The sequence below is a fragment of the Mesoplodon mirus genome (genome assembly GCF_964341445.2).
Source record: "Mesoplodon mirus genome assembly, chromosome: 12".
Lineage (NCBI taxonomy): Eukaryota > Metazoa > Chordata > Mammalia > Artiodactyla > Ziphiidae > Mesoplodon > Mesoplodon mirus.
In genome coordinates, this window is record NC_138988.1 from 92,652,244 (window position 1) to 92,667,298 (window position 15,055).

Consider the following 15,055-nt stretch of genomic DNA (forward strand, 5'->3'; position numbering starts at 1 on the left):
AATGTAAGGAGTGAGGGGCTGGGTGATATTTCCAGATTTCGTCCAGATAGTAACCACTGTAAAGGGGAAAATCTGTTTCACTACTTTCAATACTTCTGACCACCAAATGTGCAGGGGTTTTCCCACACCAACCACTTCTCCAGTTCTCTGCAGACACCAGCGGGATGTCCTACAGTTCAGTCCAATTCTGACACTGTCTGCCAGGAGTTCGCATCACATCCCACAAGTTAAGGGCTGAGTCCCACAAGGCGGCCGCCCCCCCTCACCGCCCTTGGATGCCATTTACAGTTCCCAGGTTGTTACTTTTGCTTTTGACTGCTGGGCTATAAATATGAGGTTCCCACAGCCCCCTCCTTGGGTTTGATAATTGGCTACAGTGGCTCACAGAACTCAGGAAAACAGTTTACTTATTAGATTATTGGTTTATTGTAAAAGGGTACAATTCAGGAGCAGCCTGATGGAGAAGATGCACGGGATGAGGTGTGTGGGAAGTGGTACAGAGCTTCTGTGCCCTCTCTGGGTACCACACCCTCCCAGCACCTCTAGGCGTTCAGCAGCCCGGAAGCTCTCTGAAACTCATCAGAGAGCTTTTTTATGAAGTTTTCATTATGTAGGCATGAGTGATTAAATCATTGGTCTTTGGTTATTGGTTCAACCTCCAATCCCTCTCCCCGCCTCTGAGGTTGGGGTATTTAGAGTTCAGGCTCAACCTGAATGACATTAAATTTTTTATTAAGAAAAATAATTTTAGCATACAAAATTTTTATTAGAAGTATATTTGTAGTTATTAGTGTCATCGTAGAATAAACCTGATATTAGGAGAGATTGGTAACTCACTGATTGGCTGATTGGGTCCTTTAACCAGAGCTCACTGAATACAGATTATTTGCAAGCCATTTGATGCACACCAAGAGGGCTTCAGTCAGTTTCAAGTAGACAGTCATCACTGTGTCTCCCTGCATAGTCAGTGGAGATGGTATGGCCTATGTCTTTAAAACTTGAGTTTTGCTGGGTGGCAGAGAGATTGTATATCTGTGCAGAAAAAAAATGATGATTTTAAAAAATGGAATTTTATTGTATTATATTTATACATTCTTACAACCCTAGAACGTTTTTGGGGGATCATCAGAGTTGTAAAATTATAAAATTAATTTATAAAACTTGAAGTGATTAGAAAACCTCCAGTGGGAATTCTAAGACTTTGCTCTTATTCACTTTATTTCAGAAGTTTCTTGCTTCTATAATAAAGTTGATACATCTTTATTGCCGAAAAATGTTTTTGTAATTAAAAATTTTTATTACTGCTATTCATATATTTTTAAAATGCAGGTTTTTTAAATTGAGGTTTAGTTGATGTATAATATTATTTAAATTTCAGGTGTACAACATAGTGATTCACAATTTTTAGAGGTTGTGTTTCATTTATAGTTGTTTTAAAATATTGGCTATATTCCCTGTGTTGTAAAATATATCCTTGTAGCTTATTTATTTTATACATAGTAGTTTGTACCTCTTAATCCCTACCCCTCTCTTGCCCTTCCCCGCTTTCCCTCTCCCCACTGGAAACCACTAGTTTGTTCTCTATATCTGTGACTCTGTTTCTTTTTAGTTATATTCACTAGTATGTTTATTTTTTAGATTCCACATATAAGTGATATCATACAGTATTTGTCTTTCTCTGTCTGACATACTTCACTTAGCATAATACCCTCCAAGTCCATCCATGTTGTTGCAAATGGCAACATTTCATTCTTTTTTATGGCTGAGTAGCAGTTCATTGTATATATAGCACCACATCTTCTTTATCCGTTCATCTGTTGATGGTCACTTAGGTTGCTTCCTTATCTTGGCAACTGTAAATAATGCCATAAACATTGGGGTGCATGAATCTTTCTGAATTAGTGTTTTTTTTTTTTTTTTTCAGACATATACCCAGGAGTGGAATTGCTGGGTTATAAGGTAGTACTATTTTTAGTTTTTTGAGAAACCTCCATACTGTTTTCCACAGTGACTGCACCAGTTTAATTCCCACCAACAGTGTTGGAGGGTTCCCTTTTCTCCACACCTTTGCCAGCATTTTTTAATTGTGTTCTTTTTGATGATAGCAGAAAATGTTTTTGACAAAGACTAACAAAATGACACTTTTTTTTTTTTTTTAAATCACCTTGTCTCACTGTTCATTTCAGTGGACTACAGTAGTGAAGCTTTCAAACTATAAATGTTTTTCGTGGCCTATAGGGCATATCTTACTTGGGTAATGCAGTTCTGTGCTTTGGTACTCAGCTGAAAATTCAAGGTGTTATTTTGGGAAAGGGCCAAAAACTGTTTGCTCCTTTGGGTTCTGTTTCTAATGCTGACCGCTGACATTTTTTTTTTTTTTAACATCTTTATTGGAGTATAATCTCTTTACAATGTTATGTTAGTTTCTGCTGTATAACAAAGTGAATCAGCTGTATGCATATATATATCCCCATATCCCCTCCTTCTTGCGTCTCCCTCCCACCCTCCCTATCCCACCCCTCTAGGAGGTCACAAAGCACCAAGCTTATCTCCCTGTGCTATGCAGCTGCTTCCCACTAGCTATCTGTCTTACACTTAGTAGTGTATATATGTCAGTGCTCCTCTCTCACTTCATCCCAGCGTCCCCTTCCCCCTCCCCGTGTCCTCAAGTCCATTTTCTACATCTGCGTCTTTATTCCTGCCCTGACCTTTTTTAATGCCAGATTTCCAAGTCCTGAAATAGTACTTCTAGATTCTTCAGCTTCAGACTGAGAAAATAAATGACAAATTTAAAAATACTAGGTCATTTAAAAATAAAGGCTACCTTTAAAATTAAATCACTATCCCTGTGGTCACTTTGTCAGCTGTCATGGGTGTAGCAGTGCATGGGGCCAGATGTCAAGTGAGATCAGCTCGATGATGTATGCTGAAGTGTTGGCCATTATGCACCTGCTCTTGGCTCTTTGCTAACAAAAAAATTAATATCCTAGTTTAGTTCTTATAAGGGTGTTCAACTTCATATATGTTTATCTAATTATTTCCAAGGTTTGTTTTTTCTCTCTTATTCTTTTCCTTCCTTTATCATACGTGTTTTCTTAAAAACCTTTTTTTTTTTTCTTAAGGGAAAAAAAAAACCCTGTTTTAGAAGTGCTGTCATAGCCAGAAATCACTGTGTCATTGACAACATAGTGAGCGTTTTTTCCCTCACGAGTTTACTATTATACATACCTTTAAGGTATGCCATACCTGAAGGAAGTAGAATGCAAGGCACCTTTCTGGGCCTGGGGTCTCCTCCCGATCCTGGGCTGCCGCTCGGTTGCTCCCAGGTGGTCCTCACTGCTGCTGACCCCCTCAGTCATTCCTGTCTTCCCAGCAAGGACACTCGAGACTCAGAATATTTTGTATTCACTTTTATGCTGGCGTATTCTTTTTTTCCTCTAAAACTCATTTCTGAACATCAGAACATTTTGAACATCTTGCACTTTTTAAAAAAATTTATTTATTTATTTATTTATTTATTTATTAATTATTGGCTGTATTGGGTCTTCGTTTCTGTGTGAGGGCTTTCTCTAGTCGGCGGCGAGCGGGGGCCACTCTTCATCGCGGTGCACAGGCCTCTCTTGTTGCGGAGCACAGGCTCCAGACGCGCAGGCTCAGTCGTTGTGGCTCACGGGCCCAGTTGCTCCGCAGCATGTGGGATCTTCCCAGACCAGGGCTCGAACCCGTGTCCCCTACCTTGGCAGGCAGATTCTCAACCACTGCGCCACCAGGGAAGCCCCTTGAACTTTTTTTAAAGAGTATAACACCATCCATATATCCGTTGGCGGCATTCCAAACGTGGTCGACATTCAGCTGTCCTTGTTTGAAGAGCGTATTTTAAACGTCATGTTTCTCTTCATTTTTATGAACATGAATTTTCTCTATTGCCAAAAGAAAGTGCTCTTGTTCTTCAGCTCCCAGTAACTTTTTCCTAGATACAATTAGTTGGAGCTATGTTAACATTTTACATTCATTATCCAGGAGGGCTGTTTGTTGTAGCACCAACAATAACATGTAACGTTTATTGCACAATTACTATGCACCAGTGGTGGGTGGCATTATCCTGGCCACTGAGTGTGGTCCGGAAGGGGTGCTTTTCCAGCCTCATTTTATTTTTTTTAATTTATGTTTATTTATTTTTTGTATTTTGGCCATGCTGCATGGCATGCAGGATGGTTCCCCAACCAGGGATCGAACCCGGACCTCCACAGTGAAAGCACCAAACCCTAACCACTAGGCCACCAGGGAACTCCCTTCTTTCCCCATTTTATAAACACAGAAACGGAGGCTCAGAGGGGTTACATAAATGTGCCCCAAGTCAACATGGCTAGCTGATGGCAGAGCTAGAGTTGTTTGGCTCCAAATCCTTAAATCTTCACCACTATCCTGTCTTACTTCTTGCAGAAATTCCAGCCAAATGTAGTTATGCCAGAAAGATGTAGTCCAAAATATACAGACACACCCCAGAATTAAGCCACAAGTCTTTCCACTCTGGTATCAATTTAGTTCAGTTTTTCTTTTTGAGTTTTATTGAAAATGAGAGCAAGTTAAATGGAGTGGTAAATTTTTAAAGAAGCAGTTCACACTGAAGGAATATTGGGATGACTGGGTTTTTTAATTGCAGATGCATTTGGAATTTTTAAACTCAACAACATATAAAATATGAAGATAATTGAAGCCATTTGTCCCTTCATTCATGTCATCAGGGGGGCTCCAAGGTCTGCAACGGAAGGACCATAAGAAGTCATTCCACACCACGCAGCGGTGGTTCCATCCTTGCAGATGTAGAGGGGAGGTCAGGTGGTGGGGCACGTCAGTCAACACATTTTACAGAATCTTCCTTCAAATCATCTGTTTGCTCTCTCCTTTCCATCCTACTTTTTCTCTTGCCTTTGCCTCTGTGCCAACTTACACACCACACAGGCTGCGGTCGTTGCCAAGTAGAGGGCCGCCAGTACATCTCACTGCTGACTCTGTAGATGGTGTGGCCTCGATCACACGCTCTTAAAACACATCTGGCCATGTTACACTCATTGCATAAACCATCCATAACAGTTGCTTCTGGGAGAAGTCAACGTCTGAGTGGCACTCAGCGCCCTCTGTACTTTGGTTGCTGTCTATTATTTCTACTTGATTGTTCTCAATCCCCCCTGTGTACCTGCTGCTCCCTGAGCACACCCTGTACTCTCCAACTTTGTTTCTGCTCTCCTCTGCCGGCACATCTGCATATGCATTTTTGTGGCTTTATTCATAGCCCTCTCCAGGGGTGCTCAATTTTCTGCTGCCCCAGGGAAGGTGGTAGTTTGCCACCTTCTTCTGACTCTACACTGCCATGGAGCAGCCATTCCTCTCTTGCATGTAAGAGCCATTCCTCCTTTGAGATTCTCCTACACATTCCTGAAGGACCTTGACACAGAGCTAATTGATGCCATTAACCACATGGATGACCCATGTGGACACAGATGAGCCGTATCATTGAACATTCCCATAGATTGCTATCCAGGACCCTAGCCTAGGCTCAAAGAGCTTTCACTAAGATCTTCTAGACTCAAAAGAGGCAATATACTGTCGCTGTTATGAGTTGGGGGGGGAGGGGAGGGGGCTCTACAGCCAGAGACAACCTGGGCTTGAATCACGGCGCTGCTGCCAATTAACTGTGTGACTTTGAGTAAGTCATTGCCATCTCTGTACCTTACACCCAGTATTTTTCATCTGAAAAAAAAATAATAAAGGGAACTTCATAGGGTTATCAAATATGTTAAATGAGTAAAATCAGGTAGAACTAACAGAAAAATATAGTTAGAGCCCCATAAGTGTTAGTTATTAATTAAAGTGATGATCGTCCATTCCATTTCACAGACTTACTGCTATGACCAGCTTAGAGTTTACCGTTCTGAAATATTACACCTCAGTCATTGACTGCAGCATCTTCTCTTGCTACCACTACACCATCTTTGCTCTTTCACTTTATCCAGACCACGAGTTTCTTGCTTGCTGTTTTCTCCCAGTCTGTCATCCTCCTCCTGACTTGACTTCCTTCTCGACCCAACCTGTGCTCTATTGGATCTTCCCTTTGGACCGAATCAGCCTCTGTCCAACCACAGGGATTTGAGTTCTTGGAAAGCACCACCATCAGAAAAATTCATAGGTAGAAAAATCAAAGTCTTCTAGAAAATAGGAGGTTAGGAGGAAAACAATATTAAACATACCTTAAACCCAGTAGATTCCAGAGGACATACTCTTCCAAGCAAACCAGATATATTGGTGTTAAAAGTCTGCTCTGGTTGGTAACATTTCCCCTTAAATGAATCAGCTTCCTATTTAAAAAGGATAACCAACAAAGACCTACTGTATAGCCCAGGGAACTCTGCTAAGTGTTACGGGGCAGCGTGGATGGGAGGGGAGTCTGGGGGACAATGGATACATGTATATGTATGGCTGAGTCGCTTTGCTGTGCACCTGAAAAATCATAACATTGTTAATCGGCTATACTCCAATATAAAATAAAAAGTTAAAAAAATGAATCAGCTTCATCAGTGTTCAGAAAATTTTGCTGTAACTTCATATAAGCTTTATAACCTGCTGACTCTAATACCTCTTTTTTAAGGGTTTAAAACCAGGCTTTGTCATGGAATTTAATGCTTTTGGCATTTGCATTCTTCTTGTAGTTGGTTTCAGAGGCTCTTCAAAATATGTAACCCCATCTGCTTTTTATAACTCATAGAAGTGCTTGTTATATGTTTTAAATATATGAATATGTTCACTTGTTGGTATACAAGTATATAAACTTATCTTCAAACTAAAGTTAATCAACTGTCATTGAAGATGAACCTTTATACCCACCTGTCCAACCAAATCCCAACCCTGTATCATCCGGTGTCCCACTGTCTCTTTCTGTGGACAAACTACTGAGCTCGGTGACAGAACAGTCCTATGATGCTCTGGTCCTCAAGCGAGCTGTGTACTCTGATGCTTTTTGCACACACGGTTCTCCCTATTGGGATGCCATTTCTTCACCCTGTCAGCTGGGTGCCTCTATTCAGCCTTCTAGATTTCCCTCTCTGAGAAACTTCTCTTCTTTCCCAGTTCATATTTCCCTCTTTGGGGCGTCTCTGCACATCACAGAATGTGTATAAGTTCCATTTATTGTTGTCTGAAAGGCAGCATGTCTAATTTATTTTTGTACCTCAACAAAATAGCACACAGTATGTGTTTAAATATTTGTTGACTGAATATAGCTCTTTGTTTCTATCTGTGCTTTGACACTCATCAAGGTCCACTTGATATTACTTATTCACGTATGTATCTGTCTCTGTTACAAGGTGTTAAGCTTCTTGAGGTCAGAGATCATGCCTCATTCCTCTAATGTCCCTCAAAGCACCTATGATGTGCAGTGTAGGAATTGGTACTCGTTCAACGCTTGGTGGTTAACAGGATTACTTGGACGCTGTTGTGACCCAATGTTTAGCTCTCCAAGTGGGAAGTGAAAATCAAGGGCTTTACAAAGTGTATGTCCTTAGAGTAATGTCCGGGAGTCAAATGTCATTTAGCTCTGTATCTTTCTGATATGGGTTGTGGCAGTTTCCAGCCATCGATCAATGACATCATTAGCACATGGAAGAGAACTTTCTGTTTCAGACGAAGTCACTGATCATTCATGTCTCTTGAAGCACTGACTGGGGTTAGGGCTTGTGGACATCAGGGTCTTTGGCCATCTAACTTGTAAATAGCTCACTGTAGTCAATAGGCTGTAAATAATGGACAAAAGACTCCTTGTCCCAGAAATCTTTCAGTGTGAGGTGTGAGGAAAGGACGACAGCTATATAGGACTGCCGTCCTTGTAATATGCTATTTATACTGCCTTATTTATCTCACTCTCTTGTTAAACTTTTCAGGTTTGTACTATCTACTAAATTAAGCACTGACGGCTCATTTCAAGACCTGGCCCAGTATAGATCCAGCTTACCTTTACGGCCCCATTTCCATGTGTGTGTGTCTCCTCTCATCTCATCAGACTGAACCCACATTTCTGAACCTAGTTGACCTACGAAGGTTTTGAGGGCTTGACCCCTGTTGGCATCCCTTTGAACTTCTCTGTATGAATGCTGACCTAGAGAAATAATTATTTTAAAACAAGACCTTGGAAACAGTCTACATTTTCTGACAATCCTTGACATCGTCTCTGCTATTAAATGCAAGCAATCTTGCCCCCATGGGAATTCCCAGGTTCGATCCCTGGTTGGGGAACTAAGATCCCACAAGCCACGTGGCATGGCCAAAAATAAATAAATAAAATCTTGCCCCCAAATTTTGGAATTGTGGGATTGAGGTGTTGGTGGAAGAAAATCCTCACATCTAGATTATGTTTAACCCATTAATGTAAAAAATTACTTCTGAGTTCTTACAATGATTTCAGTTCTACATAAATATGTGGCATCGGGGACTGAGATCATGCAAGCCTCTGCTTTCAAGGGGTTTAGGTCTTAAGGATACATGAGATTCCAATTCAGACAGAATCACTGAAGGCTACAGGACTTGATGTGTGCTCGTGAGTGTTAAGCTGTTTTGTTGACCATAGGAATCCTAGGGTATCAGAGGTAGTGAAAGCCAAGGTGCTCTCAAACAATTGATGAGGAATTGAGCGAGTGGAGCCTTGAGCTGGATGTTGGAGAGGAGAAAATTCTAGTGGGCAGAAGGGGGTGAAAGGCACGGAAATTACATGAGTTGCATGAGAAATGCACACAGTGTGGGTGACCTTGAAGAGATCCATCAACTTGCTTGTCCTGGGAGAGGAAGGAACCTTTGGTGTTTTGCAAAGGGATGTTCTTTGTAGTTCATTGGATGTTTGTTAGCCAGGAATATTGCCTCTTTCTCTAAGTGAGCCACGCAGGTATCAGCAATAGGCTGGACCTAACAGAGTTAGATGGAACTCTTTGTTGATAAGACTTCATTGATATAATCAACAAAGGCTGTAACTTTAAAAAAATGTATTTAATATTGATTATGTTTCTGATCGATTTTTATATTATTTATTTTCTTTCATAGATACATGTGTGAGAATTTTTATCTTTACATTGCAATATCACATTAGTTGTTTTTTTTCCCAAAGGATAGCATGCCGTATTTGGTTGTAGTATCAGTATTACTCATGTTGGAAAAATTTTTCTTCACAGGCCCCCAAAAATGATATATAGCCTCTGGGGATTGGGGCAGTAAACTGTGGTTCTGAATTAGGATAACTTAGTTGCTTATCACCTAATTCAAACCTCAAGAAATGTTTGTTTACCAATTAATGAAGTACAGTTGTGATCAACTAAATGACCCACTTCTCCTTCTGTAGCCAGGATCCTTGTTCTAAACTCAGCGATGAGTAATTTGGGTAGTGGCCGTTTCACTTAGTGGCTTGCCTTTTTCCCATGCCTCCCAGTCTCCCTTTATTCTTAACAAACCATCCTTAGAAACACAAAAGAAGGTAGCAGAATTACATTGGCATTCCCATATTATGTGCTATCTTTCTAAGAAAGAGGGATACACTTACAAAGTACTTAAAATGTTGAAATAGGACTGGTTTCCTGATAGGAATAAAGACAACTGTATTGAAATGTCAATAAGGAAAGGATAACTATTATTGGACAGCGGAGGAGGTCAGTGTACTACTGGCTACAAACCAGCACTTGTTCTGTGCCGCTGGTGATGGTTATTGTACAGTCCTGAAGCACATGAGAACCCTGGAGAAATCCCTGGGATTTCTGTTAGCATGTTCTACCCCCATTAGATTACTTGGTTCATTGTAGCCTAAATGCGAAGCATATATTTTATCAATTTGGCCCATGCTGTTTCATATGGTTGCCTTATCGCAAGCCAAGTCAAGTGGCTTTTCTTTACCCTGTTAAATAAAGCCGTGATTTAAATGGCTTTTAAAAAATCAAGCAAGCAAAATAAGAGGAGGCGTTGTCAAAAGTACTGTGCATGAGGTTTTCATCATTGTTCTACCTGCTCAGAACAGATGCCTTCTGGAGCAGTTGTTCCACTTAAGGACATTTTCTTGGCAGAAACCTCAAGTTTTATGCATAGAGCAGAGACCCATGGCTTTCTTAGAATTAAAAACACTCATGCAGTGTTATAACAACATCTATAAATGTTTATCTTGTTTTAAAGGACAGACACACACAATGTTGAGACTTGCTTAATAGCAGCCAGAGATAACAGTTTTTCTAGAAAGTTTCTCTCTAAAACCTGAAGACAAAAATCACATTCCTGTTGTGCCTTCCTGGGGTCATAACATAAGGACTCATTTACTTATTAGCTAATTTATGGAATTTCAAGAAGATAATTTTTTATCTTCATCATTATAAGAAATGTCATGATTTTCTTTCCCTAGATTTAAAGGTTAGAGTTACCTACCTGATTGTGGAATCCATGGAGTTCCTTTCCTTGATTCTGAGCTCTGGGTTTTATTTGGGGCCCTCAAAGTTCTGTGGGGAGTGTTAGACACAATGATCGAGAAAGAGCACCATGCAGTTTTTGCCTGTACCTTTTGGTTTCCATGCCCTCTGCCCTGGAAAATCCATTTCTTATTCTCATGATTCTATTCCCTGTGAAGAAGGATTAAAGCCACTGGAAAAATTCCCCCATTTCTATTTAACAATAATTTTGCAGTTTCTGAATTGATGATATTGGAAATTGATTAAGAATAACCACATCAAGAAGACCAAGACCCTGTGATAGGATCACATACCATAAAAAATCATAGTTCAGCTCAGTTTTGTATACGATCAAAACATTTACAAAGCAAGTAAGCCTAATGGTTTGTTACTTTGAAAACTATTTCCTTTTCCAAGTTTTTTCTGGATGCAGTTTCAGTCATTTTTGAATGCAAAAAATTAATGATAAAAAATGCATGTGTTGTTGGTGATAAGGAAGGATGTAACTTGCTTTTAAATTTTTATTCTGGGTTGAAATATGTGAAAATTGTCATTTAAACCATGGTTTTTAATTGGGAGAAAAAACCCCATATTGATTAGAGTATTTTTCAAAGGAAATATACATATATATTAAGGCGAATTTAAGAAAAATTTAAATGTGAAAATTGATTTTAAAGTATTTGACCGCATGCAATATGATTGCAGCATCTTTCTTTATTCTGATGCTCTTTTTGTTGGCTTTTTTAGAATCGTTAAAAATACCTCTGAATGACTGGATACATTCTATTAAACCAGGAAAGAAACTGACACCCACACTATATTTTTGAACAAATATAAAAAGTTTATCACCTCGGGCAGTGAAGTGAATATGGCTCCTGATCTTTGTGAAGTAGAATATCTTTCAGATCATGTAATCAAGATGCTGAGTTTCCCTTGTTTTTTTCTCTTTCATTGCTTCCTTCTGACGTGTGGCTGCTGTGTTGACAACGCTCTCTACTTCTGCTGCTGAATGTTTTGTTTCCATCATTCAGGAAACCTCCCAAGGTAAGCACTGATATGGAATTTGGCATGCATGCTGGCCAGGTGTGCTAAAATCCTGAATTTTATCCATCACAATAACCCATGTGAAGCACCTCTGCTTTTGAGAAGACAAATTGGCATTCTAATGTAAAACTTAAACCGAGAGCAAACAATTAATGTTGGTAATGATATAAATTACGAATGGTCCTCTACATTTACAAAGCACTTTCATACGTTATTTCATTCTTGGAATTAATGCTTGGGTCAGAACAAACCTGTTTGGTTACTGTTTCTGTTTTATTGATGATGAAATGAGGCTCAGAGAGATGAAATAAAATGTCCTAATTCACAGATTGGGTAAGCGGAGAACTAGATAATATCACCACCTAGAAAATGGAAAAACAAAAATGGTAACATAATGATAGGTTAGTAACTATGGTTATTGACTGGACAAACTATCTTTTCTGGGTCCTACTAAGAATAATTGATATCATCAGAAAAATTCTCCAAACTTTTAGGGTTTCAACCATCTACCAACTTTATGTGCTTTTTTTGGAGTTTCTAGCCAATCACAAAGTCCACTAATTAGAGCTAACCCCCTTGTTCTGGCCAGCCTTTGATGGCATGTGTGCCAGTGAGAAGCCCAAAAGTTAGAGAGTAGGTAGGAAAAGAAGAAAATGAGAAGCAGGGCATCTGAATGACCAACTCCTAAATAATTGAAGGCTGATTTTATTACTGGTGGGTATTTTATTGGGTATCCAAGGGACACTTAGTGCCAAAAGGAAGGAGAAATGCAACAAGCCTCTGACCAATGATGCTGGTTATAGCTTTGTTTTTTGAGATGGGATCAAGTCAGACTATACCCACACACATTACCTGGTCAGAATCTAAGGCATGTTGGGTGAGGGGAAGAAATCCAGAATAGATTAGGTTTACTTACCTCTGGGATTATGAAGGAAAATCTAATTTAGGTTTTGAAGTATTGAAAGCCACTAAATTGCTAAATGTTAGCCTTTATGTTTATTGAAGGCAGTGTAGGAATGGTCTTTGGCACTAAGAGTTCCAGCTCCAAGAAGGAAGGCGTACATTGAACAAATAATACGAAATCTTCTAAGAAAGAGGGAATATATGATGTTTAGAAGTATAAGCACTGGCATCCTGGCCAAATCTGGGGGATGGGAAGGTTCTCCCTGAGCAATTATTGATGTGGATATATCCCTAAAATTTGCAACCAAAAATGTCTCTGCTCCTCAGAAAGATGGGAGCTCCCCTTAAGTAGCTCTTCCTTCCCTTACTGTTGGTTCCTAGAGGTTTCAGAACAGACGTCAACCTTGTGATATATTTCATTCTTTCCCTACAGAAAAAGGCAATGAAATCCTGAGCAGTTCCACATATGGTTACTTAATGAAGGAGAAACAGTAAAATGAAAAAGAGGCACAAAAACACATTTTCTAAAAAATCACTAATTGCTTTATACACAGAAAATGTTCTGGTTATTTTCTATCCAGTATCTATAGTATGGTGGTTTCACTAGGTATCCTACTGATAGTTCCTAAGAAGTGTCATGAAATTATCAAAATAAAATGAATGTTAAATCACCACATTTAAATATGTATGTGCATGCCATAAGACACATCTGGAATGTGTAAAGATCATCTTGAAATAAAATAAATGACATAATAGAGTCAGATTTTTTAAAAAGACACTAAAATAGATAAGGTCTTTTCTTGCAGAAACTGTAAATATTGAAAGCAAATGGGGAATGGAGAGATATTTTTAATGATGATTATATAAGTATGAAATTTTATTGATTTAAAACAAAGAGATTTTGAACATGAATAATTAGCAAAAGCATCAAAGAAGACAGGTTTCGATTTAGCAAATATTCTGGGTAGGGGCCAAGTGCTGCATGAATCAGACCTGATCCTAGCATTCTAAAACGGTTGGGGTAGGGAACATACGCACAATATAAAATCAGTTGTGTTAAAGGCCACAAGAGGAAAATATTTGTGGAACTCATAGGATGAAGAGTCCTGTTCTGACTTCTGCAGAACTGGCAGCTAAGACTGGACAAAATAGTAAAAACCTATACTTGTAGGCACTGGAAAAAGATCCAAGAGGAGGTGGATACGTAGGGAGGTGAATCTGGTATTTGGGTGTTTGCCATTCAGACAAAATTAGCTTAAAGGCAGAGCTGTGTTTCTGACAGTCTTGTAGGGTCTAGGGGACCTAGGGGGAAAAAGTGTTGGAATTCAGGGTCTTCCAGAGGTGGAATCCTTAGCAAACTTATGGTTTTGGTTGGCAACATGGTTTGCAACCCAGCCTTGGGTGGAGTGTAAGGGTGAAACAGAAGTAAACCAGTCCTCACATGGATTGCTGTGTGATTGCAAGTTTCTTTGTGTGATCCAGGAAGTCTTGAGCACTAAAAATGGATCAAAGTGATCCTAGAATGCAGGTCCCCATCTCACCTGGCAGGAAAGCAAATGTAATCCTGTCTCTAATGATTCTACAAGGCATTTAAATAATATAATGTGCAGCATCCAATCAAAGATAGAGGTGCATTGCAAGATAAGGCAACATGAACAAGAACTATGCTAACGTATATATATGGAATCTAAAAAAATGGTACTGATGGACCTAGTGCCAAGGCAGAAATAAAGACGCAGATGTAGAGAATGGACTTGAGGACACGGAGGGGAAAGGGAAGCTGGGACTCAGTGAGAGAGTAGCATTGACATATATACACTACCAAATGTAAAATAGATAGCTAGTGGGAAGCTGCTGCATAACACAGGGAGATCAGCTTGATGCTTTGTGATGACCTAGAGGGGTGGGATAGGGAGGGTGGGAGGGAGGCTTAAGAGGGAGGGAATATGGGGATATATGTATGCATACAGCTGATTCACTTTGTTGTACAGCAGAAACTAACACAACATTGTAAAGCAATTATACTCCAATAAAGATTAAAAAAAAAAAGAACTGACAGCAATAATAAAGAAGTAGAATCACAGATACTTCAGATATTCAAATTGTTAGGCATGAACTTTAAAATAACTATGGTTATTATATTCAAAGAGATAAAAGACAAGATTTTAAAATGTTAGAGAGGACTGGAAATTATATAAAGTGACAAATCAAATTTGGAAAATTACCCAACAGAAATTCTTACCCTGACAAACCCCAAACCAAAATTAAGAACTTAGGGTTTAGCAGCAGAATAGATCCAGCTGAAGAGAGAGTTAAATAATTAGAAGATCGGTTAGCAGAAAATATCAAAATGAAGTACAGAGGAGACAAATGGCGCTGGAACAACTGGACATCCACATGCACAGAAATGAACTTAAACCTTATACCCTTCACAAAAATTAACTCAAAATGGATCATAGATCTAAATATAAAATGCAAAACCATAGAACTTCTAGAAAATAACATAAGGGAAATCTTGGAAAACGTGGGGTTGGTGATCAGTTTTTAGATACAACATCGAAAGCCTATCCATAAAAATAAAATTGATTAATGGGACTTCGTTAAAAGTAAAAACTTTGGCTCTGCAAAGACACTCTTTAGAGAAT

At 39.2% G+C, this 15,055-nt stretch overlaps 1 protein-coding gene across 1 annotated transcript in view; it reads left to right on the forward strand.

The window, feature by feature from the left end:
• The window catches only part of KIF13A (kinesin family member 13A), a 211,225-nt gene that overhangs the window by 74,336 nt on the left and 121,834 nt on the right, over window positions 1–15,055 (forward strand). Inside the window, 1 exon segment of the mRNA XM_082638701.1 lies at window positions 11,495–11,507. Within this exon segment, the coding sequence (XP_082494827.1) occupies window positions 11,495–11,507 (13 nt within the window).